The sequence below is a fragment of the Onychostoma macrolepis genome, chromosome 24 (assembly GCF_012432095.1).
Source record: "Onychostoma macrolepis isolate SWU-2019 chromosome 24, ASM1243209v1, whole genome shotgun sequence".
NCBI lineage: Eukaryota > Metazoa > Chordata > Actinopteri > Cypriniformes > Cyprinidae > Onychostoma > Onychostoma macrolepis.
The window spans coordinates 23979013-24006152 of record NC_081178.1 but is presented as its reverse complement, the minus strand read 5'-3'; the positions used below and the strand labels follow the sequence as shown (position 1 = coordinate 24006152).

Here is a 27140-nt window from a genome sequence, read left to right as displayed (position 1 = left end):
GTTGATTTGGTAGATTAGTTATGTTTTTGAATAGAGATTCCTTTCTTTTTGTACTTTTTCAGATTTTGTTGTGATTCTTTTCTGTCCTTAGTAATATTTGGTTACTCTGTCTCAAAAAGAAATGATGCATTTTAGGACAGAAATGATCTGTACTGAGGCTTAAAAACCAGTAGAACAGCAAGACATTTTACATAAACTTTTAAATGTTAAGTTTAAGAACATCATAATATTTCATGTAAACTTTTAGAATTGAAGTGTATTTTATCTTAAGTTTTAGAACCAGCAACATATATTTTATGTAAAGCTTTAGAACAGCTGAATAATTTATGCAACATTTTAGATCTAATGTTTTACAACAAAAATAAAATGTATATAGTTTATTTGTAGGTTTCTGGCGTTTGTTATAGTTTCTTTTAAAAATAAACCTTTAACAAGATCCCTTCAACATTCCTTGTGTTTTAGTAGTTAATTTTTATGTGTTAACATTATTTTTTAATAGTTAGAATGTACAAAGTAGAACAGTGCAGAATCCGCATTTCTCATTTGTTGTAATTGAAGTTTGAAGGCGTTTTGATGATGCATTCTCTGAGTATATGTAACATGGATTATTTGATCCAATATCTAGGACTCCAAGTTGCCGATGGCCTTAAGGAGTAACTTACTGGACCTGTTTGGACAGATTGAACGGGAGTTTGAAAATCTCTACATTGAAAACTTAGAATGTGAGTAGTACCAATTAGCTTCCGTCATATTTAACATCCTTTTTGCACGTCTGGTCTCTGTTTATATGACTTAATATATTTAATTAAATGATGACGACAACAGTCTTTGCACATGAAGAAGAACTGGTTTTAATTGAGCTATCATCTTATGCCAAGTAAGTAGCATTCTCAAGATCCTAAACCTTAATTGTTTTTGGCATTACAATTGATTATGTATTTATTAGTGTATAATCTAAATTCTAAATTGTGATGTAACGAGCAGATTAATGAATGGTCAGTATCGAGGTGTAAACTCCTTCAGGGTGACGTGGGTCCTCATCAAACTGTTGGGTTTATTTGAATGGACGTTATCCCTTACATAGTTTGTAGATGTGACAAAATCAGTGATTTGTGATTTGCTCAGTTTATCAGCGACCGCCATATCATAAGCTCTGTTCTTGTGCAGTGCGGCGAGAGATTGAATCTCTAAACGAACGTTTGGCTGGAGAAGGACAGACTGTTGATGGCGGCGATCTGAGCAAAGGAGCCCTGAAAACAAAAGGTACATGCAAAACACAACTGACATTTAGCTTTTGTTTAATTTCTGCATTCATCAGATCATTGAACAAGCTTTTGAATAAATAATGATGTTTTTTTTTTTTTGATGATTCAGAGAGAATAATTTGTTAACGTTGTGCCTAATGCTCACATGACTTGACAATGTTTTAAGTGCAGTTTGCTATTGATTTATCAGTAGATCTGCATGACCAGATGTTTGTGGACACCTTCTTCTTTAATTAAGGGGTTTGACTATTTCAGCTACACCCATTTCTAACAGGAACATAAAATCATATCGCCATATAATCTCCTTAGACAAACATTTAGAGTAGAATGGGGCCCTTTTTGTTTCAGCTTGACAATGCTCTTGTTAAAGTGAGGTCCATAAAGATGTTTTTTCTAATCTGGTCTGGTTTGGAAGAACTTAAAACCTTGAAACCTGGTGTGGATGAAATTGAAAACTTAAAACCTTACAATGAAATGTATAATTTATCGTACTTTTCACTTACAATTGTATAATTTCTTGTGTACAGCTAGTCACAGCACAAGTCAACTTTCCCAAAAGCTGAAGACGACATACAAGGCCTCCACTAGCAAGGTATGATTGTATCTATGGGGTTATTTGCTGGCATTTCACTCTGAGTAAAACTCTGTTACATTTGTTTAAGCTCAGAATATTTCTCTCAGAATCACTAATCTCTATAAAAAGAAAAACTTAATATCTCAGTGCAAAGTCCTGTTCTTTGTAGTCAGCTTACAGACTTTGCTGCTTAACATATGTAGATACTTTAGAAATGAACAAGCTAGGGTTGTCACAATACCAAAATGTTACCAAATACCAGTGAAATTTGATGATTAAAACCAATGAAGTTCCATTATTGGCACTCCTTTGTTAAAATTATCATTCTTTCATCACTTTTTACTGACCCTCATTACTCATTTAGGGTACTTAGACTTTCAAAGGAGGGACAGAAATCTCTCAAGTTTCATAAATATCTTAATTTGTTTTTCGAAATTAACCAAGGTGAACTTGGGTTTGGAATTAAATGAGGAGTAAATAATGACAGAATCTTCATCTTTTGGTTAAACTATCTCTGTAAGAAATTGAATTAAAATAATGGCATGTACTATGATGGCATGGAAATTGTGTGGAATTGACACTATTGGATAACGTAAAATAGTATCTTTTCAGTTTTGTTATTGACTTGTGACATCTCTAGAGCAAGCTGTTATAGGTGGTTATGCAAGCTGTTTTGTCTCAGTGTTGCAGTTTCGTAGTGCTGAGTTGTCTGCTGTTTGTTCAGTTTCTTTCAGTTATACAAACTACCTCCAGTTTCACATACACATTTCATGGAATTACATAACAATTTATCATCAGTAGGGGTGTCAAATGTGTCAGTGTTATCTCATGCATTGGTCTGACAATGGCAGTTCAATGCATCATTATATTATGATATGTAATACCCAGTTTATTACACATTCCTTTATTACCTAAAATTTATTTCTTGACTTTTAAGTTTTCATCAAATCCAGATTCCACTACTTCTAACGCATTTTTGATTTTACTTCATTACATTTGTATGATTTAATAATTGTGTATTGTACCAAAATATTTGAATTGTACTCAGATATTCACAGCAGTGCATCATGTAATTTAGTACAAAATCATAATCAAGTTAAACACACTGCAAAAAATGATTAACTAGTATCCATGTACGCTGTTAGCAGCTTAGCAGCAGCTTATTTATTTCTTTATTTTTGCTGTGTAGCTACCATATTAAATGTTTGCAACCCTAATTTTTAGTGTCCCAAAGAAACAAAGCTAGGCATTTAGAACGCTGATGTTTTCAAATGTCATAATTTCTCTCAACTTTCCACATCTCTCTATTACTGGACCCAAGCACCTGGTGTTAATGGTGCTAATTCAAATTAAAATAGTCTTAATGTTTTGGTCCTCATGGATTACAATTGTTCTTTTTTCTCGGCTTCACTGATGTAGCGCTCAAATTCTTTCCCGGGGAAAGTAGGTGGACCTCGCAACTTCAATGTGGGGAACTGGGAGTTATGGGGTGGAGACTCATGGGTAATTAACTCCTCAGTGTGCCAAAATGCATGAACTATCCAACAGTTGGGGGTCATAACCCAGTAGCAATGTGCTTGGTGACAAGCCATCAATCTGTGCTTATCTGGCTAACGCTAACACTAATTCAGCATTATACAACATTAACAAAGACGTTAAGACAGTGTTTTGTAAATATCAAGACTGAGTATCGCTTATGGAAGTTTTTAACGGTTTGGCTTGGAAACCTTTGATTGGCATTGATTTTCTTCTGCCTGCAAATCTTACCCCATTCAAGCAATTTGGACAGAGCAAGTGAAAATTTGAATACGTTCATGATTCTAAAGAACTCTATGATGAAAGGCCAATCAGCGCATACTAGTTTTTCAACTGAGCAAACTCTAAACCACTAGGAATCTTGTGCACAAAATAAAATGCCATGGTCAAATATCTTGATGGTGAGCAGGGCCAGATGTGCAGGCTGGAGGAGAACCAGGACAGTTGACTAAATCTAACCATAATATTACTGTATTCTGGTTTAGAAGAGATTATAGACAGCTCAACTGGACCCAAATGAATCTTTCCCCTTTTTGTGGAATTTTCGTTCTAACAAACTCTGTTTAACTCCGTTTGTAATTAAATTCACACTTTATAACATTAAAAAGTTGATCCCCCTGCTGAGTAGTTCTGTAATGTGGTATCCCTCATATTACCCTCCCCTTCAAAACACAAGATATGTCAGAAGAGAAAAAAACATCTGCTCTTTCCCCCGTTACAGTGAACATTAGCTGATGTTTCTCGTTTAGTCAGTGTTGAAAATGCTCTCTTGTTTTTAGGCTGTAAATAGTGTGTTTTCCTTTTTCTATATTAGGCTTATTGCATTTTGCTTTTTTAACGCCATATATAGTATTGCAGATGTTGAATGTTCAATATTATTGTCTGCTCAAAATTAGTACGGTCTTGATTCGATCAATAAAACTAAAAATCTTTTGTGAATCAGTTGTATGGTGGAGTTAAGATCTATGGACAAGAACAAGAAAATCTTAAGTAGTGATTAATATTTATTTTTACTACATGGTTATTACATGTCTATTACATAGATGTTAATCATTTATAAAGCGTAATACTTTGTGTTTTAAAATAAATAATAGTTGGTTAGAAATGTTTTGTTGGTTTTTGTTTATTAAACTGTGTAACCGTTAACTATTAATCATAAACAACAAATCACAGCCTTAAAACAGTACTGTGTTTACATAGTTCAGAGAATATTTTCAACTTTACGGTAACGGACACTGGAACTACTTTTAGTGTGGTATTTTTTTTTAAATCATTATATTGCAGGTGGATGTATTAAATATGTACACTGCCATTCAAAAACTTGGGATCAGTAAGATTTTTAATGTCTTCTGCTCATCAAGGCTGTATTTATTTGATCAAAAATACAGATAAACTAATATTGTGAAATAAAACAAACTTATTTTTGTGACGCAGCGCTGAGTTTTCAGCATCATTACTCCAGTCTTCAGTGTCACATGATCCTTCAGAAGTCATTCTAATATGCTGATTTATTATCAGTGTTGAAACTGTTGTGATGCTTCATATTTTTTGGAACCTGTGCTGCTTTTTTCTTTGATTCTCTGATGAATAAAAAGTTAAAAAGAACAGCATTTATTCAAAATAGAAATCTTTTCTAACAATATCAAATATCAAAAGTCTTTACAATCACTTTTTATCCATTTAACAGATCCTTACTGAATAAAAGTATTAATTTCTTTAAAAAAAAAAAAAGAAAGCAAAATGTACTGACCCCAAATTTTTGAATAGTAGTGTATATTGAAAAAATAATCACAGGTCCCAAAAAATAACTAATCAATGTTTTCAACATTGATTATAAATCAGCATATTAGAATGATTTCTGAAGAATCATGTGGCACTGAAGATTGGAGTAATGATGCTGAAAATTCAGCTTTGCTTTACAGGAATAAATTATATTTTAACCCTCTACTACATAGCGTTGCCCTCAGGCAATGGAAAGTTTTTCTTATGCCCCATGTTAAGTGCATGTTTTTTTTAAATGATTGCAACCAATTAAAATGTTTGAAAAGTATCAAAGAACAGTCCAATAAGGCATGGGAGTCGCTATCAAGCACCATTTTAAGGTGTGACGTCCTGTTCTGACACATGGTCACAGGAGAACATGGTGTGAGAAGAAGGCAAGATTATTTGCTTTAGTAATCTAATTTAAAATGACATGATCTGTACATAAAAAAAAAATAATATGTGTGTGTATGAAGGTGTAGGTGTGAACGTGTGCAAAGGAACACCCAAAGTGTTGTGCAAAACGTGTAACATGCACCTCTGTTTCACAGCAGAGAAGAAGTGCTTCTTGAAGTTCAACACAGAGTAAAATCTCATTCCATGAAGTACATATGACACGACACACTACATCAGGGCTGGGAAACTTCAGCCCTGGAGGGCCTCTGTCCTGCAGAGTTAGCTCCAACCATAATCAGACACATCAGAACAAGCTAATGAATGTATTTTAAGAAAGCTACAGGCAGGTGTGTTTAATTAGGGTTGGAGCTAAACTCTGCAGGATAGTGGACCTCCAGGACCGGAGTTTCCCAGCCTCGCACCACGATACAAACCTACGTCTGTATCAAATGCAATATATCAATGTGTTTTAAGTAGTGCTGTCAATCGATTAAAAAATTTAATCGTGTTAATCACAGTCATGGACTGTGATTAATCACAAATTTAAAATACTAGGATTCACCTGTAAATGTGTTGAAATAAAGATGCATGACAAACTAGTTTAAGGAAACAGAACCTTTCACACTTCTGCCAGGTATGAGACAATCCTTATTATTCTTTTATCATTATTCTTTCGTTTTTATTCAGCCATTATCAGCCTTTATACTGGCAATAAAACGTTTACCAAGCCACATCGCTTCAAACCCAGTATACATTTACCCAACTATTATCAAAAGTGTTTCTAAATAAATACAACAAAACATTTCTTGCGACCTTACGTGAAGTATTATGACAAAATGCATTATGAAGAAGAATTGGACCTGTTCTGCAGGTGCATTAGAGCTAATATTAGCATCATGCTTCATAAGACAATTTATGAGATTAATAGTACACTTTTACTCAGAACTCTCTTCAAACAACCATCGAGTGTTTGTAATAAATTCCTTTTGCGATCACATGTGGAATTTGGTCGTTTACTGTTGTTAAAATATGTAATTTATAGCCTTTTATATCGCTGCACAAATTAGCATAGATGTACACATTCACCTAAAAAAAATCACATACAAACCATATCCTATCGTAATTGTGTGTTTATTATTTTATATAATCTATAGTAGCTGTTGTCATGTTTATTTCTGCTGTGTAAAAGCCTTAACATGTATGCTCTGCTGAAACTCACGTTGTTTGATGTTACAACCGCCTCTCCGTTCTTAAGTGGCCAGGGATACATTCCAAGTATAATACACATTAGTAAAAGGATCTTTTTTAATTTTTATTTGTCTATATACACTTTGGGCGGCCGTGGTACATTATAAAAGTAGCCCAAAAACCGCAACCCAGGGCTCTGTCATTTTTCCCGCGACTGTATTTTCAAAATAGCCCACTTGTGCCGCTACGGCGCTACCCTGGCAACACTGGTGCTGTACCCTCATCAACCTTCCGTGCTGCGATGACGGGAAGAAGTTGGGGTCAAACCTTATCAACCTATTAATTTGCGTGAAAAAAATATTAATGTGTTAAAATTTTCAGATTAATCGCATGCATTAACACGTTGACACCCCTTAAGTGTTTTTCCCTTTTCATTTAATGATTTCTTGACATTTTTTGACAGATTTGTGATTTTGAATTGCTCTCTGAACATTGTCTTATGATATGTGAATGTAGAATTGCCTCCGTAATTCTGTACCATTGTTGCACAATGTTGCTCTGAGGCAACGGAAACATATTTTGGGATGGGGTGGGGGTGAGGGGTGGTCAAAAAAATGCTTTATCAATAAAATGTTCCCAAATAAACCCAAAAATTATGTGGAATAATTTTTTATCATGTACCATCAAAATGCATGCAGTAGAGGGTTAAAGTATATTTAAAAAATTAAAAAACAATCTTTAAAATTGCAATAATATTTCACAAAATTACAGATTTTTTTTATCAAATAGATACAGCCTTGATGAGTGTAAGAAACTTCTTTAAAAAACATTAAAAATCTTACTTTTGAACGGCAGTGTAGTTCTAAGTGAAAACCCTCTTGTGGATTTGGTTCCATGTAACTTTGAAGGATATTGTACGTGACAGTTCAAGGAATTTCATGATGTTTGATTGAACTCTACAGTATGTGAGGAGCTCGGTCAGTCACTATATAATGTTGTGTTCTAATATTACAGAGCATTTTCACAGTGCTGAGATGAGGACTCATTGTGCTTGCTGTGTTTGCTCTTATACCTCCAGTGAAACGTCAGGCTCAGCAGTGCTTCGTAGTGGTTAGGCTGCATATTGACATGCTTGCACACCTTCCTCAGTCCATTGCTTTATAGTGATGCCAAAACTTTTATTAAAGTTAGGACAATGTACCTCAATACTTCTTTATTCTGAGCATTTGCTTTTACAGATGATGCTAGGGATGCACAGATATAGAAATGTTGGCCGATGTGCCAATTTTCATGATATTATCTTGTAACTGCCACTATTATAAATCTGTACTGTATAATTTGGATCATATTACTGTATAAAGAAGTTTTAGATACTATTAAAGTTTTAGAATATGACATGCTTGACAATATAAAAACAAAACTAACGCACAATAATGTCCAACATGAAATGGTCACTGATATATTGTGCATCCCTACATATTTTTTGTCGAATTTTGTTGGTGTCATCACTGTAGGTAGTAAGTAAAAATTACTGTACAGTATTTTTTCACTTACCAAATAATATGCACAGTATTTTATAATTTACAGTTGTGCAACTGTAAATTGTAAAAACAAACTATTTGATGTTTTCAAAGGGAGCAGTTGAATGTTGAACCTATTCAAATATCTAAATGCCAAATGATCTGCAAAATTTAAATAAGTGATATACTGATATACACTACTCTTTAATTTTTTTTTTTTTTTTTTTAATGAAAATCTTTTTATATACTGTAAATGTTTTTATGGCAACTTTTTATCAATTTAATGCATCGTTGTTAAATAAAAGTATTAATTTATTTCAAATGCTTGTTGTTCTTTCTATTCATTTTCTATTCAAGAATCCTGGAAAAAGTATCTTACTTTCCACAAAAATATTAAGCAGCACAACTTTTCAAAATTGATAATAATCAGAAATGTTTCTTGTAGAGCAAATGAGCGTATTGTTATAATGTTTCAGAATACTGTTTGACCTGTATTTTTAATCAAATAAATGCACCCTTAGTGAACTTCTTTAAAAACATATCACAGACCCCAAACATTTAATCATTTCTAACTTAAGCTTTTTAACATGCATCCATATCAGTGGAGTAAAGTTAGTTTACCAGGAAAGGTTGTGTTACATTGATATTACCACAGATCCATTCTGTAATGCCCATTTTCTGCTATATAATATCTTTCAGTGACTTTTAAAGAAATATTGTGCACTTTTGTGACTGTGTCATTTACTGCCATTTAAATTATATAGTAATACATATCTACTCTATGCATCGACACCATAACCATTGGTCACCTTGCTCTCTCAGCTCAGCTTCTTTCCTTTTCCAGAGATGACAGTGTTTACAATTTACAAACTATTTTGTCATTCGTTTGTTTTTTTTTTAGTGAATTCGGTCATGAATTTAGTTATGTTTTGTCAGCTTTTATATATTTTAATGGTGTTTGAATGCTGTTTTTGTTTTATTGCTTATTTTTGTTTGTTAGGGTGTTTTAATTTAATCGTTCTCATTTCAGAAGTATTGACTACGCTCTCCTTTCATAGACCTTGATCATGTTTGAGAGACTGTATGACTGAATGCAGTGTGTTCATACAATCCAGCAGTGTAGAGGTGTTACAGTCATGTATGGTTTGAGTATTGATTCCCCATGCTTCTGCGCTGCTTACTGTTGCTCTGTAGTTAGATCTGTGTGTGTGTGTGTGTGTGTGTGTGAACCTCTGACCCAATGCTCACTCTCTTGTCCGCTCCTCAGATTGTGTCCAGTTTCAAAGCCACCACATCTCGTGCAGTGTGTCAGCTGGTCAAGGAGTACGTGGGACACCGTGATGGGATATGGGACCTGGCTGTGACTCGGGTTCAGCCGCTGGTTTTAGGCACAGCTTCAGCCGGTAAATCTGCCACAACCACACTCACCTTACCCATTATTTTTAATTCAGTAGAGTTTTTCTTTTTCTTTTTGTGTCCGTCCAGATGAACGGACAGATTAAATGCATGTCTTTATGGGCATTTTTGTCTTTCGTTTTTTTCTTTAAGCAAACCCCCCCACAAAAAAAAATAATGCATTCTTTGTTAATATGCTTTCAGTCTTTTGGCAAGGCTTCAGAATTTTTGCTATTTTCAAAAGTTACAATTTTTACTGTTTTCCATCTGATAGCACCATTTTCTCAGGCTTGGCCTTTGAAGCAAATACTTGCTGTTTTTTTTAAATTATTTTAATTGTGTGGGTGTATTGATATCGATGTCAGAGTGTGGTTTGTATGTGTGTATTGAGATATTTGTGTATGTTTCTGTGTATGGTATTTTTCCTGACACTGTGCACTGCACAAAAATATGTTGTTAATCACTGATATATCCAAGATACACTACCAGTCAAAAGTTTTTGAACAGTAAGGTTTTTAATGAATTCTCTTCTGCTCCCCAATCCTGCATTTATTTGTTCCAAAATACAGCAAAAGCAGTAATATTGTGAAATATTTTTACTATTTAAAATAACTGCTTTTAAAGAAATTATAGATAGTAATACTTTTATTTAGCAAGAATGCTTTAAAGCAGTGGTTTTCAATCCTGGTCCTGGGGACCCACCGCTCACACATTTTGTATGTCGCTCTTATCTGACACACTCAGTGCAGTTCATGGATCTCTCTCCTAACGAGCTGATGATCTAAATCAGGTGTGTTAAATAAGGGAGACATGCAAAATGTGCAGAGCGGTGGGTCCCCAGGACCAGGATTGAAAACCACTGCTTTAAAGTGATCAAAAGTGATGATAAAGACATTTATGATGTTATAAAGGATTTCTATTTCAGATAAATGCTGTTCTTATGAACTTTATATTCATCAAAGAAACCTGAAAAAACATAATAATAATAATAATAATCATAATACATGTTTTTTTTTTGGGGGGCAGCAAATCAGAATATTAGAATGATTTCCGAAGGATCATGAGACTGGAGTAATAATGCTAAAAATTCAGCTTTGAAATCACAGGAATAAATTACATTTTAAAATATTTTGAAATTGAAAACAGTTATTTTAAATAGTAAAAAATACTTCAAAATTGTACTGTTTTTGCTGTACTTTGAATCAAATAAATGCAGGCTTGGTGAGCAGAAGAGACTTCTTTACTGTTCAAAAACTATATATATTTATGTATTTGGTACTTTAATTACCAAAAACATAATCTTTCTTGAAGCTGTCCCCACCTTTTTCTTATATCTTTACATTTTACAAATTGCTGTGCTGATTGTCCTAAATAGTAAACTAACATTTAGATTCAAACTAGCTGGATTAATTTAGACAAATGCTTATTTAATTGTTATTGCTGATAAAAATCACAAATTTTAAATTGTATTTAGATATGACTTTAAATTTTAACATGGCTGCTCCATGTTGCAAATGGCAGCCTAATATACTGCTGTATACACTAGGGATGCACAATGTTGTTTTTTTGCCGATATCCGATATGCCGATATTTTTCAACTTATTTTGGCTGATACCGATATGTTTCCTATTGTTTGTGTACTGTGTAGAAATTATAAGCAAATTATTTTTAAATTTGGTTAGTTTTTAACAAGAACTTATTTGCTAGAATGAAATAAACAATAATAAAGTTACTTTGTAATGACAGTACATTGAAGATTTGAAAATAACTATAAATTATATATTAATCCCTGCATTTTTTTCCCCCCCAGAAAGATGCAGTGGTAACCTTAACATTTTATTTTAAGTTTTAACATTTCTAAATGGTCTAAAGCAAAATATTTGTAAAAATTCTGAAAAACTTTTAGAGTTCATAATTTGTTTAAAAATTATAAGATATTACACATAATGAATAAATCAGTAAATATAAAATTATTTAATTTAAGTTTCATGTTTATGATTTTTTTTCTTTCATGTAAGCTATAGCTTCTGACCTTTAAATCAAAACATACTCATGATTTTATCAATTACTCCTTTATTTAATCAAAAACGCAGTCTAAATATTATTTGTATATTTTGCTTTGATTTTATTAGAAGTAGGCCAACAGCGCCCCCTACAGAATTAAAACTCCTTACAGAACGGTTATTAGGCCGCTGCACGTGCTATTACTGTTTACTCTATGACTCTATGAGTGAATCAATTAAAAAAAATAAATAAATAGAATAAAATAAAAAAAATAAATAAAGACTGAGAGTGCAAGTGCAAGTCTGCAGCCAGACCCTATTGCACCCTGAGCACATGTGAGCTAATGTATTCCTCTTATCGGCAAGACATATCGGCATAATTTTTCATGTCGGGCTGATGCCGATATTTACATTTTACATTTATTCCGATACTGGTCCGATAATATCGTGCATCCCTAGTATACACTGCTGTTCAAAGTTCTGTCTTTATTTTCATTATTATTATCTGTCAAGTTCATTATGCTCTCCAAGGCTGAAGTTATTTGTAAAAACAGTTTAAAGAGTCAAAAACAGATTTAAAAATGTCATTTATTTCAGTGATGGTAAAGCTGAATTTTCAGAAGTCAATCAGTCATTCTTTATTTTTTAGATCACTGTTCCATGCTGTGGAGTATTGAGACTGGGAAGTGCCTGCTAAAATATGCCGGCCACGCTGGATCAGGTACGAAGCTCTTTTCACACTATGTTTGTGTGTGAATATTTGTGTTAATTTTATGAACTTTCATTTGGAGTTTGGTTTCGTCAGATTTGACTTGCTATGGGTTTGGTTAGTGTTAAGCATGTTGCATTGTTTCTAATGCACGTTTGTTATTTTGTATTCTTGCAGTCAACTCCATTAAGTTCCACCCCACAGAGCAGATGGCGCTTACAGGTAAACAACAGCACATTCAATGGGTTTGTCATGTTACCATGTGAAACACAAACAATATAAAAAATTAAATATGGATAAACAGGAAAAAAGTATGACAGCCACCGTGTGAATGTTGTTTTTCTCTTTTTTTTTTTTCAACCTCTAATTTGAGTAGAAACAATTAAATAATATAAAATATTGAAAAGTAAAAAAAAAATTGTCATATGTACAATTTAAATGTTTTTATTTGAGTTGATTATTAAATAAGATTGATTATTGAACACACTTAATCACTAATTTTGAGAATATTATGCATCAATTAATCATACACCTCAGGGACATTTATTATGAAAGAGTAATTTTCATTAAATAACTTGTTGCTGATGGTGCCGTCCAGTGGTTATGACCTTCTATTACACATTAACGACTGCATGTATGCGAGCATTAGCTAATGCAGCAGTCACATCTCTTACTATGAAGCTGTTAATGATGATTCATTTATCCCGTGACTGAAGGCTATATTGCCTTTTTATTATTTATTTTTCCATAAGACTGAAAAATAGACATTTTTTTCATATCTCTATTTGTATCTCTCCCCCCTCCTGTCAGATACTTTTAAATGTGATTTGATAGATGACTGTCCTTTTTTATATAATGCTCCATCTGTGTTTGTTTTGTGTGTTTCCTGACAGCGTCCGGGGACCAGACGGCACACATCTGGCGTTACATGGTACAGCTGCCGCTTCCCCAGCCCCCAGCAGACATCAGCGTGAGTGTTAAAACACACACACACACACACACACCCTTTCATATTTCTGTCCTTTTATGTAATGATGCTCCTCTGAAGCATTGTCTCTCATCCAGGTGACTTGCTAATCTAAAAAGTCAACATGCATATTGAAATCAATATAATTTATTTGCAATTTTTGTGCACATTTTTTAGAAGTGCATGTTATTTAAAATAAAAAAGTTTGTTTTAATATTTCATGAAAACATAATTGCTCCACTTCTGAAAACATCTATATCTATCCTATATTCTTTCCTTACACTGAATATTTTGCTTTACTTAGAAGTAAAATGAATTAATTTGTTCAAGAATTGCCATAATTGTCTTTTTTCCCCCATTGCGTTCCCATTTTTGTGTACTTAAAGCTACAAGATGTAACTCTCTTTTTGATAACAAAAAAAAAAAGTAATGAGTGCAAAAAATACTTAAGACTTTAAAGGGGTCCTATTATGCTCTTTTACAAAGTCTTGATTTTGTTTTGGGGGTGTACTAGAACATGCTCTCATGCTTGGTGGTTCAAAAAACGCTTTATTTTTCACATAATTTACATTATTACAATACCGTTCTCCCCAGCCTGGCATAAACGGCTCGATTAGTTCCGGGTTTGTTGAAGGCCCGCCTTCTGAAAAACGAAATGTGTTGTGATTGGTTAGCTGTCCCAGTGCGTTGTGATTGGCGAACAGCTTAGACGGTGTTTCAGTACTGCCCGCCTTGCCAAAGCAGCATGTTCGTCAATATTGCCATTTCAATTCAGACCCCGAGAATATTGAACAAGAGGATCGCGCAGAACCTTTGCACACACGGATATTACAAGACATATTAAAGTGGGAATAAAATTTTTTTTTTGTTGTTGTTTTTGTGGCTAAATCACATTTTAGATGGAATGTCAACAACAGCTTAAAAATAACTGCGTTTACTATGTACAGATAAGTGCAACGGTAGTATGTATTATGTTTATTGTTCTTTAATTCTAACATTATAACATGAATTGCAGTGAAACTGTTATACTGTTGAATTTATTTATACCATAGTCCAGTGTTTCCCACAGACACTCTATTTGTGGCGGCATAAATATATGCAAATTAATTCTCTACCAGCGGGAGGCGCTGTTGGAGCGGGATTGAGAATATCATTATTTTAATGATATTCTAATGGGCCGCTTTATGATATCACAACACCCGGAAAACAACTGTAGTCCAAACGAGCCGTTCGTTGTAGTTCTTGAAAAGGGATTTTTATTGAAATATCTCCCTTTGGAGTGGACTTTGAGATTTGTAACTTTGTAGATCTTTTTATGCCCAAACATACACACTACACGCTGACTAAAATTCAAAAAGTGAAAAAGCATAATAGGACCCCTTTAACAAATATATTCTGTTAAACCTTTAATCTGTTTGGATTTTTAAGTTGAAGTTAATTTTAGGTTTTAGTAATTTTGTTTTGCATTTATTTTAGTAATGTTTTTTTATTTTTTTTTATGTCTATTGTTTATATGGTAGTATAGTTTTATAGTAGTATAATTCTTCAGTTTTAGTTATTTTAGTACAAGTTAGACTACATTCAAATGAGAAATGTTTCATCTTTTATTTAATTTCAATTAATGTTCATTTTAGTAATAAGCATGTTTTATAAATAGCGCAAATCTGAACATTTTAATTTTGAAAAAAAAAAAAAAAGACCATGGATCGTACAAAATGGCAAACCTCTGGGGAACCACTGGTTGTAAAAACAAAATAAATATTATTTATTTGTCCATATGCTCTGGTAAGATGTCCTGTATCCATGTGTTCATTTGCACAGTGGAGCAGAGCTGAAACACAACTAAATTTATGTTCTTTCAAAAGGTCAAAAGTTCCATAGTGTAGCTTTAAAATGTTCAGTAAATGACTGTAAACATGATTTTATATATTCATTCATTAATTTATTTATTTTAGTTAAACTCTGAATTAGCTTTTCCATCTTTTTTAGCATTCATGACTCTTGTTTCCTCTATGATTCAGGCCTCGCTGGATGATGACGTGGACTTCTCTGATAAAGACGAAGCCGACGGCGAGGCAGATGGGCCCAATGAATGCCCCACTATCCGTGTGGCCACCACGACCTTGAAGAGCCACCAGGGGGTGGTGATAGCAGCTGATTGGCTGGTGGGAGGAAAGCAGGTGGTCACTGCATCCTGGGATAGAGCTGCCAACCTCTATGATGTAGAAACCTCTGAGCTGGTGCACACCCTCACAGGTAAACAAGCCACCGCTCTTCCTGATTGCTTTGGTGGCTTTGTTGGGCTCCTTTGCCAGGGTTTCAGGGTCACGTAGCTCTGTTTTACACGTGTTTGCAGGTCACGATCAAGAGCTGACCCACTGCTGTACTCATCCCACCCAGCGTCTGGTGGTCACCTCATCCAGGGACACCACCTTCCGCCTGTGGGACTTCAGAGATCCCTCCATCCACTCAGTGAACGTCTTCCAGGGCCACACTGAGTAAGTCACATGATCTCTACTCTCGCGTGCCAGACATTTTACTGTCTGCATAAAATATGATGAAACAAAAATGCAACAAAAACACTTGCCTAGTGCCAATTGGAAGTAAAAATCGGTGCCAAATGAGAGTAAAAATGAAATCCAAGTGATGCAAAAGCTCTTCTAAAGTCAAGATCAGTGACTGCCGGCCATCTGCTTACAACCTGACATTTTGCTAGGAAGCCAAAAGACTTTAATGTCATAACTCCAGATCTCGGTGTGCCAAGACATTTTTGACGAGAATATAAGGGAGGATCTCAACATTTTTTTGCCTGGCAATTTTTTAGTGAGAGGCAGTCACCTTTGATTTTGAAAGCGACACTTTAACAAATCTATATTAAATATGAATTATCAAGCACAGACGACAACATGTATTCTTAATCAAATATTGCAAAATATGAAAATACTTTTTCATGACTGGGAAGAAGTAATTATAGCTGATAAATATCAGTGGTATTGTTACCTAGAACTAATAAAAAAGACTGAAAAAATAATAATCATATAAATGAAAATGAAAATGTTCAAAATGTTGCCTTGACAGCTAACTGAAATAAAGTTTCATTTCAGAAATAAAAAACTAAAATTACTAAAACCGAAATATTAAATGCAAGCTAAATAGAAATATAAAACAATAACTAATAAAATGACTGTATTTCTTACTACAACCATTACAAATGGTTGGAATAAAGCTGAAATAAAATTAAATATTAGATAACAAAGCTTGAATTAAAAACATAAATAAATAGTTTAGAAATGTTGCCTTGGCAGCTAGCCAAAATAAAATAAGGTTGTTAATTTACTAAAACCTAAACTGAAGAAAAAAAAAAAATATATATATATATCTATCTCAAATAGAAATGACAAAAGCACATTCAAATGGAAAAAGAATATGAAAAATATAAATATATAATAAAAGCTATTTCAAAATATTAATAAATATTATAATAGTATATAAATAATACCCAAAATAACATATTCAAAATACTAAAAACTATAAATGTTAGAAATTGATTTAGTTGTTCAATAACATGGGCATTTGAACTGTTTTATGTCTTCATAAGTGTCTCTTTTTTTTTTTTATTCACTCTGACCACAAGATGGCAGTGCATTGACTGCAATGACAGAAACCGCTCATTTCTCAACACTTTGGCCTATTTCTCACCTCACTTTAATTAATTCACATACATTTCTTCAAGCCAAGTTAAAGCAAACCCTTTGTTGTATGTCTGTGTTTCATGTATTTCCAGCCTTCTGTCTGTCTTGGGTTTTCTCAGAGCTGTCCCTCTCGTGTCACCGGCTGCAGTGTGAGCTGTGTTTTGGTGGCGTGTGAAATCAGTCGCGTGGTGGTTATTGCTGGTTAAAGCAGGAACGAGGAGGCTCTGCAGTCTTTGATTACCAGGGATTACACGCCGCTCATTATGTTCAAGCCCAACATGTATAATTCCGTCAGATCCCAGCGTAATGCTCTCAAATAGACAATCAGCGTAATGAGATTAGCCGCCGTACTGTCGCACGCTTCCCACTGTCAGCGCCTCCGTGCAAAGTCAATTACTGTCCTTCACTCTCATTCAGACTGACGCAGGCTCTCTGATATCTCCACTCGCCGATTCTGCATTCGCCTCTCGTGCATTTCTGACGAAGATCGCTGCGGATCATCTGCAGCCGCACACAATTCATTCAGCTCATTAATTACCCAAAGTACTCATATTTAAGCAATAGTGTACCATAATTAGGATATTAAATTACTCCACAAACACCCTCAAACAAATATCTAACAGTGTCATACCTGAATCCATTTTACAGTTTTTGGCTATTTTCATGGCGAGTAATAAGTTCAAATAAAAAAAGATAAGGAAACTGGCCTGGTTTTAAAACACCATCCAAACAACCTACTTTTATAAAATGGTTATTACATAATATTAAATTAAATGTTTTTTATTAAAATCTTAACATTTATGATTTTTTTTTAAGCTCCCAGGGATTGAGGTTTATTAGAACAAATAGATTACTCCTAAACATTTTTATTTATTTACTTACTTACTTACGTACTAAATAATTATAATCTGAATTAAAAAAAAAAAAAATCTTAAAATTAAGTAAATCCATGTATTTTTATGAATACATTTTAAAAATTGCTACTTAAAAAAAAAAAAAAGACAAAAACACAATTACTAAAACCTAAACCTATTAACTTGAAATAAAAACAAAAAATATTAAAATAAAAATGAATATAATTGATATGTATATGAACCTTGCACATGATTTCATTCTCTCTTTTTTGTAAACTTAAGACAATTTAAACATTTCAACTTTTTTAAAGGAAGTTTTTTGACTTCTTTTTACTGTTTTGGACTTGAAATGGGTGTTACCTGACAATTAAACACCAAAAATCACAAGGTGCAAACACTTTTCCACAGACTTGTATATGTGAGTGGAGTATCATATTGATTTCAGTGATGTCAGGTTATGAGGCGCAGAGTTGATGAGACGCAGCTAATTGTGTTGAGCCGCTGAATTCACTCGTCACTGAGCCCTGAGCAACACTCAACACAGACACCTGTGTAGCAGATTTTCTCAGGTTTTTTTCCCTCATTGGAGTGGCAAAATGAAGAAATGTCTGAAAAAGTCGCTTTAGGAAAATATTGAGCTTTAGTAGCATCTTTATTCCAACATTTAGTACTTCAGGCATAAATTATACCTCAAATCTTGTGGCTTATTGAGGAAAAGTGTGCTGTTACTTTTCAAAGGGATCAGGTTTGCAAAAAGCCAAAATATCCAGGGCCTTGTGATTCACACAAAGCTGAAAATGCAAATGAAATTGCAGAATCAAAAAATGGAAAATGATAAAGGAGTTTACTCTATAATGTGAAATGTCACAGAATTTGGCGAAATTTGGATGCTATTAATACTGTTATTTAAATATGGAGTCTGCATGTTCTACGTGTCTCTGAATAAATGAGCAACACAGTTTTGTCTTTGGTTTAATTTAGAGAAATTATTACTGAAATATATCATATTGTAATGTGCTTCTGAAAGTAATAATAACATTAATAATATTCCAGTTTATTACACTCTTTTAAATTTTAATGTAAGCAGTTTTGTCAGCAAATGGCAGGAATTGTTTGATTTTTGTTTGATTTGCCTTTTAAGAGATGTTTTTGATTAATAAAACTGTATAAATTCATAACCTAAAATCCAAAACAAAATTTGTGAAAAAATAAAACCCTTCGTGGGGCCCTATTCATCTTAACATTTTAATAAATTGGTGTAGGATTTACTTTGAAACCTTTTTCACTCTGAAATTATTAAATTTCACAAAGAAACACTTATTAAACATTGAGGTAGAAAGGCTGAAAACATACTTTGCCCAATATCCCATTCTAGCAACTGCATAGCAACATGATAGAAAACACTCTGAACACCTTAGCACCTTATCAATGGCCTGATAACCACCCACAACACCCTGGCATATAGGTGGTGAGTTTTGCACGGGCAAACGCAAGGTTTCCTTCAGATGCCTGACACAGAAAGTTTGACTTCGAAATGCACCGAAAGGCTTAATGAATGAGAAGTGTGACAGGAAATAACAGCGTGTATAAGCATTTCTGCATGCAGATGTGTGAGTGGGCTGTAGAGACAGCTGTTGGTTGTAATGAGTGGTGTACAGTGCGGTGTGTGTGTGTGTGGGTTTGATTGAGTCACGCATGAGAGACAGAGAGAGGGTGTTGTGCTGTCAGTGGGAGTGAATGCTCTGCTGCACTGGGACCGTAAGATGAATGAGCTCTGCAGCGCTCCTGGCAGGAGCTGAGGACCTCCTAAAGACCAGACACACACACTTACACACCTTCACACAGGCTGGGTTTTTTTATTCATTCATGCTGAGCGTGTCTGTGTGTCCAGCATACAGGAGTCATGCTAGACTGCCTCTCTCTCTCTCTCTCTCTCTCTCTCTCTCTCTCACTCACTCACTCACTCACACACACACACACACACACACACACACACACACACACACACACACACACACAAACAACCCGGACTTCCTGTCATTCTGATTTCCTGTTTGCCGCACTTTCCTTAATTTCCCTTAAATTCATTCATTCATTCCTCCACTGGTGTTGACTCCACATAACACCATGCACATATACACACATTTACTAAGTCGCTTGGTTTCTTCTTATTTATATCAAGTAGAGTAGCTCCGCCCACAGTGGAATCTCGTCTGCCCAAAAAATCCAGCTCCACACAGCTGTATAATAAGCAGTGAATATGTTCAGATTGGCTGTGATTGTATTGTGTGAATATTATCACGTTGAACTTAGGAAACGGTTCAACTGAAAAATACAACTTTTTGTGTTTTTGGTAGCGAGTAAAAATGTAGTAATTAGCTGTTTTTCAAAAATGAGTCGATGAATCATATTTTCTTTGAAGGACACCCTAACGTTTGGTCCTTTTTCAACATATGTAAGAACCTTATTGCGATTAGTGGGTCAATGTGATACAATGTATATTTGATGGAATGATAAATGCAGAACATTTTTGGTTTGCTAACATTTTCCAGATAATAAATTGGCATTTCAGTTTAAGCTTTACACATCACAAACAATGTAATTTGTTAAAGTATGCTGTCCTTTGACTATTCTTTGTCAAAAGGGATACACTGAAAAAATCACAAAGATCATGAAAAGATGAGTAATATTAATTAACTGCATGTACTTACTATATGGTTAGGATTAGAGTTTGGCTTAGGGTTACTTGCATGTAATTATGCATTATTAATTGTTATTATAATAGTAAGTACATGTAACATGCGTAACAAAGACATCTTAAAACAAAGTGTTACCCATAGTGTTGCTTTTTTTAGTGTTTCTCACCAAACATGAAAATTCTCTCATTATTTACCGATCCTCATGTCACTTCAAACCCATACGACTTTCATTCTTTTTATAAACGCATATGAAGATATTTTTTATGAAACCTGAGTGATTTCTGTCCGTTCAAATTGATGTGAATTGAAAGTGTTTTCAAAAAGTTTATGAATCTAAATTTTCTAAAGATTACTATATTCGATGGAAACATTTAATTTAGGCTTTTATTCAACATTGATCCAAGTACAAACGTAGATCCCATCAAATATGGTAGACACACAAAAACATACCTCATTCATTCTCGAGCGTCATGTTTTTATGTGAATAAAAGCAATTCGTATGGATTTCTTGAATGATCTCTGAACTTTTTGAAGTGTCAAAGTTTTGGGTGGAGGGACTGAAATCTGTCAGATTTCATTAAAATGTATTCATTTGTGTTTTGAAGATGAAAAAAGTCTTATAGGTTTGAAACCACAAGAGGGTGTGTAAATGATGATAAGAGTTTTCATTTTTAGGTGAACTAACCCTTCTATATCTGCGTTTTATTATCATGATGGATATATACCTATAGTTTTCATGGGTGTACATACTTTTTCACAACATTGTAGCTAGATTCCAAACACGATCCTAACAGATGTTTACTCTTAGAATACATAACAGGATGTATGTCTATTTTATGCAGACTGAGGCTCTTAAACTGCTGTACAGTTTCTAATAGTGGGTGAAGTTTAGCTCAGTTGTGCAGTACAGCTGACATATGCCTGTCTCACTTCACTAACCCAGAGCATCAGGACACACCATGAGCGCGACATATGGACACTTAGATGAAACATTCAAGCCTTTGCCCACTGTTTTTCTGATTTTAGCAGCGTAAGTGTTGAAAACTTTAAAGAGTGGCACTTTTAGAGCTAACTGGTGAATACTGGTGCTTATAGACGATGGAGTGTGACCAAAGATGTAAACTCGAGTCTGAAGGGTCTAGTGTTGTGCAACTGAATATATCTTGATGTGCACATGAAGTCTATTCCGTCTTGTTTTGAATTTCATGCTGACAATACCCATGACATGCAAATTGCTTGATGATTAAACTGGATCAATCAAGTCAATGAAAAAACTCTTAAGAAATCTCAGATGAATGTGCCAAGGTGGATTTCACAATTTCCATCTGGTCCTCATGCAAAGCCATCATATGGCTTCAGAAGATTTTGGTACAGTGCAAAAGTCATATAGAGAACTTTTATGATTTTGGGGTCATTTTTGAAACTTGTACGGTTGTTCAGGATCAGAATTTATCTTTTGGGGTTCCACGATTTTGCATTTGGGACCAAAAGAGGATTTGAGACTGGACTTAGACTTCATCTTGTGATTTGACACTTGATACTCAACTTGAATCGAAAAGTGTGAATTTGTGAACTTTTGAACCTGTAATCATTCACGTTGGCACTCAAAAGGGCAGTGGGAGGGCCTGAAATGTCACCTCCTAATCATCTAATGATGGTGCAAATGCTAATGAGTGGCACAGTACAAATGAAACATGACAGGAGTGTCGCTGTACTCAAGAGCCCATGGTGTTCGCTGCCTCATTCCTCTTTGATCTGCAGGGCATTTCCTGTCAGAGCCGCTATCTGTCTGTCAGGATGCTTACGAGAGTATCGCCAGTGTGCTCGATTTCAGACAGACAGAGGGAGACACACCTGCTGTCTTGGGGAATGTGTCAGAATGGGTTTCTCACTGAAGAAAAATCACAGCTGGTGTCTCCTTTGAGACAGATCACGCAAATTCTGGATGACAAGCTCACCTATTCCTGTTTCTCAGACTCAGACTGGCGGTTAAAGATTCAGGCTGGAGGCCAAAAGGCTGTAGGTTTGAACCTAGTAAGGGTTTATTTATGAACCCTTGATCAAAACACTTGACCCAAGGTTAATTCATGGGGACTGAACCTGTAGTAAATTAACTGCTAAATGTCGTCTTATAATTGCTTAATCTTAAAGGGATAGTTCCCCCAACAATGAAAATTACCCCATGATTTACTCACCTTCAAGTCATCCTAGGTGTATATGACTTTATTCTTTCAGACAAATACAGTCAGAGGTGTGTGTATAGGTATGTGTGTGTATGTATGTGTATATATATATATATATATATATATATATATAAATATAAATGTCCTGGCTCTTCCAAGCTTTTTAATAGCAGTGAATGGGGGTTGATATTTTGAATATTATGTATATATAAATACACACATAAACACAAAATATTTTGAAAATATTTCCATTTATATTAATATAATTGATGTTATATATAAATATTTTTAATGTCTAAACATAACATATTTTTCTTAAATATATACATGCATGTGTGTGTATTTATATATACTTAATAAATATACACAGTACACACACACATTATGTAAACACAAACTTTTATTTTGGATGTGATTAATCGTTTGACAGCACTACTTTATAAACCGTAATCTCTAGCTTCCGCTAACTGTCATACCTGCGTTCACGAGAGTGGTGTTCCGGCAGATGACGTAGGACTTAGACGTAGCATAAGCTCCAGTGAGAATATGCTAGTCTCACGAGAACCAAGTTTTGTTTACATCAAAGAAAAACCAGTCTCCTCTTGGCTTATATCGAAATTCTCTGTCATTTTTCTTAACAAATCTTCGTTTTGTACTTGTAATTCATGACTGTGTTTTGTTTTGCTCTCTCTTCTGTACTTCCATGTTCATCACCTCTCACTGGAGCTTATGCTACGCCTTCGTCCTACGTCATCCACTATAACGCCACTCTTTCGTGAACACACATATGACAGTTAGCGGAAGTTAGAGATCACGCTTATAAAGTTTTAAATATGGATATTTGTCTTAACTTCAGAAGGACCTTTATTAACCTCCCAGAGCCATGTGGAGCACTTTTTATGATGGATGGATGCACTTATTTGAAAACCTCAAGCCCCATTCACTCATTATAAGCCAGGACATGTTTTAATATCCTCCATGGAAGAAATAAATTTATGCTAGTTTGGGTTTGGACACTGTGTACACAGAATAAATTCTGTTTTAAATGTATGAATTTGAACTATGAATTTCATACATCTCAAACCATCTTCAACACATTTCCCAGTCTCAGCAAGAGTTTTAACCACATTCAACTACTTTAACCATTGTTTTAAAGAGCTTATTATACTCCAGCACTGGATCTCTATTAAATGCACATGCAGCTCTTCCTCTAATGAGTCTCGACCTTGCTTGTCAGTGGTCCCAGGGGAATCGGAACATTCCCAAAATATCATTTGAGTTGTAATAGGATTTTAATCAAGCTTTTAATCTATTATCGGCTCCACCACCGCCCCCACCCTTGCTTTCCAGTGGCAACCCACGATGTCAGAAAGCGTTTCCACGCTTCACTTTGGATGTGAACTGTGCCGGAGAGAGCTGAGCAAAGCTGTTAAATACAGCCAAACCCAACTCCAAATCTTTAATGCAGCGGAATTTAGCCCCTAATTAAACCTTAATATCATGTCAATTCAAATTAGCACGGCTAGAGGCGAGCGGAGCACCACTCCGGCCCTTTTCTTTTTTTTTTTTTTCATTTTTCTCTCCCTCGCTCTCCCGAGAGAAGGGAATACAAAGAGGAGAGAAATGTCAGCAGGGAATGACGTGATAGATTAGAAATATTAAGGTCCATTAAATGGAAGTGTGTGTGCTGAGCGGAGCAGTTAAATGTGCGCTGTGACCCTGAGGGTTGCTGACATTCCTGCTGTTCACCCAGACTGTCTCAGATCACACACACACTCTCTCTGCCTCATTTTACCCCAGCTGCTGGTGCTCTCATGCCCTGTACAGGAGCAGAGGGTGGTCCTTCCAAACGGAAAGATGAGTTTAATTTCATCATCACAATAATATAATTTGTTGGGAAGATTCAATTCCAGTAGCAATTCCAGCCTCATCACAGAAGTCACATGTAGGCCCACATTACCAGACTTACGACTACCAGCATAAAGTCTAGTCCACAGCTTATTCTGGCCAAGAATTGGCCACTTAAGATGATTGCAAGCTAGGACTTGTGCTTTGAGAATTCTACCACAACATTGACTTCCAAACTGGATATAGAGGAAAAGCACAAGGCTTTGGAAAAGTGAAACTACCTCATGCGTCAAAAAGTTTAGATATTTTAAATTGTTGTAACATACTTTGATAAAGGAAACTGTTGACCAGTAAGAATTTCCTCTTTCCATGCCCTCAATTCTGATTCTTTTTATAGACAATTTTGACTTCTGAGTCGCTAGGCCTTCTGGCCCCCCTATGTGGTTTACAAGGTGGTTACTATTTTGAGCTCTGGTCCTTCTATAGTAAGTTCCATCTTTCCCTTCACTAGCGACATCCCTGCTTCAGTCACTTTCAAAACCTTTTGACAGATGTCAATTTAAAGTAAAATAATAGACAGCAATTGTTTACAATTCAACAAAGTTCAGAATTTAACTTGCTAATATACATCTTCACAATGCGGTGGAGCTCACGTAGTCTGTCTCATGATTGGCTGGATCAGTGCTTCCCAACCATGTTTCTGGATCCCCCCCCAACACTGCAAATTTTGCATATCTCCTTTGTCTGAAACACCCTTGTAGGCTCTACTAATGAGCTGACGAGTTGAATCAAGTGTCTTTGATTTAAGGAGAAATGCAAAATGTGCAGTGTTAGGGGTACTCCAGGAATGGAGTGGTTGGGAACCGCTGGGCTTAATAATCCAACAAATAGGAACGCCTACTAGCAGTCAGCAACGCAGCTACTTGGCGACCTGCTTTCAGTGTAAATGCATCTAAAGTCGCTCAGTATAATCCAAATCTGTCCACCTTGAATGCCCTACCTGATCTTATGACGTAAACGTACCTGTGGGAACTTTTTTTGCAAGATGTGAAATACGTACCAATAAGTACATATCACTGCAGTTTCCAACAGAAATGAACACTAGAGGCAGTAAAACAGCAGGCACTTGTAATCGTTTTCGTATACAGTTATGATTACAGCTCCATATGTTTCGCTTTCCAGATGTAACAAACTTGCTTGGTAGCTCAGCTAGCACGGAATTGGACTTAGGATGCGGAATCCTTGGGTACGAATCCCATGGAAAAAAAAAAGACTCACGATGAAAGAGCTGAAAGATGAGACATTGAAAAACAAGGAATGCTTGCGATTTGCGTTTTTACGTCACATTCACTTTTGTTCATACTATCGGGCAGGTTTAGGTGTTGTGCAGATGGTACGTTATTTTAAAACGTCACGGAGCATTAGAGTTATAACGCCACTCAACGGACATTTCAAGTCAGAACTGCGGTGATGCGTGCAAAACCAACGTCACACAAAACGTACCATTTATACGTTCATCTGTTCCGAGGAAGAAAAAAAACGAACACTTTCAGCACCACCCAGTGGACATTTCACATCGACTATGTCACCAAACGTACATGGCGCTACGTATTTCGCATCTTGTGATAAAGTTCCCACAGGTACGTTTTCGTCATGAGAAAAGGTTGTGAATCCCTAAAGTTGCGTAGAAGTGAACCAGTCAGATTGGAACTGGTGAATTCTGCCAGATTGTGCTATTTTGTGCACACTATACATCAGGCGGTGAACATGTCCACTTAAGCCTAGACTATATACTACCTGCCCAACAATGTTCAGCATATCCACGTTGCCACTCTAGAGGACTCGGGTCCTTAAGGCCAGTTCACCTCGTTCCGACAGATGCAGACCAAACACCAATTCAACATATTCAGTCGCCGAAAACAAGTGTTGACCAACAACTAGACGCCACAGGGTTGACACACTGATGAAACAAAACTCTATGAACGTGTCTGTTTGACGGCGTCTGCTGGTGCAGTGTGAATTGGCCTTTAGAAGTGACACTGATGATCGTCAGTCATAACTATTTGTTGATGATAAATTAATAGACTACCAACGGGAAGGCAGAAAGTCGAGTTCATGTGATCTGCTTCTTGATCTGTTGGGTACTTCAAAGAATAAGACTGTGGAGATAACCAAATCACCTTGAGCACGCTCTAGTCACTCTGTACGGTAATTTGTCATGCCAGTAAAAGAGAGAGTCTCTCTTGCTTTCAAAGAATACTTGAGTGCTGAGCTAGTTACTTTTAGGGGACTTGCCATTTTGCTGATGTATTTCATTCAAAGTCCCTTACGCCACACTTAATTCAGGGACAATCCCTGCTGGGGCGTTCTGTAGTTAAGAGTCTCGCTCAAGAACGCAATTATTACACAGCAAGATCATCATCTCTGTAATGCAAGCAACATCCCTCAACCCGGTTTCAGCAGTGACTCATGATCAGGATTAAATGGGTGTCTTTCACATTAGCAGCCGAGATCCTTGAGCTTCTGCAACTTCCGTTTTCTACAGAGCGA

At 35.4% G+C, this 27140-nt stretch overlaps 1 protein-coding gene across 2 annotated transcripts in view; it reads left to right on the top strand.

The window, feature by feature from the left end:
• The window catches only part of wdr37 (WD repeat domain 37), a 45996-nt gene that overhangs the window by 11620 nt on the left and 7236 nt on the right, over window positions 1-27140 (top strand). For both annotated transcript variants that reach the window (XM_058765154.1, XM_058765153.1), the window contains 9 exons: window positions 626-722; window positions 1168-1263; window positions 1793-1857; window positions 9508-9643; window positions 12288-12359; window positions 12525-12569; window positions 13241-13317; window positions 15336-15570; window positions 15671-15812. In XM_058765154.1, coding sequence (XP_058621137.1) covers window positions 626-722; window positions 1168-1263; window positions 1793-1857; window positions 9508-9643; window positions 12288-12359; window positions 12525-12569; window positions 13241-13317; window positions 15336-15570; window positions 15671-15812 — 965 coding nt within the window. The remainder of the gene's footprint in view (window positions 1-625; window positions 723-1167; window positions 1264-1792; window positions 1858-9507; window positions 9644-12287; window positions 12360-12524; window positions 12570-13240; window positions 13318-15335; window positions 15571-15670; window positions 15813-27140) is intronic.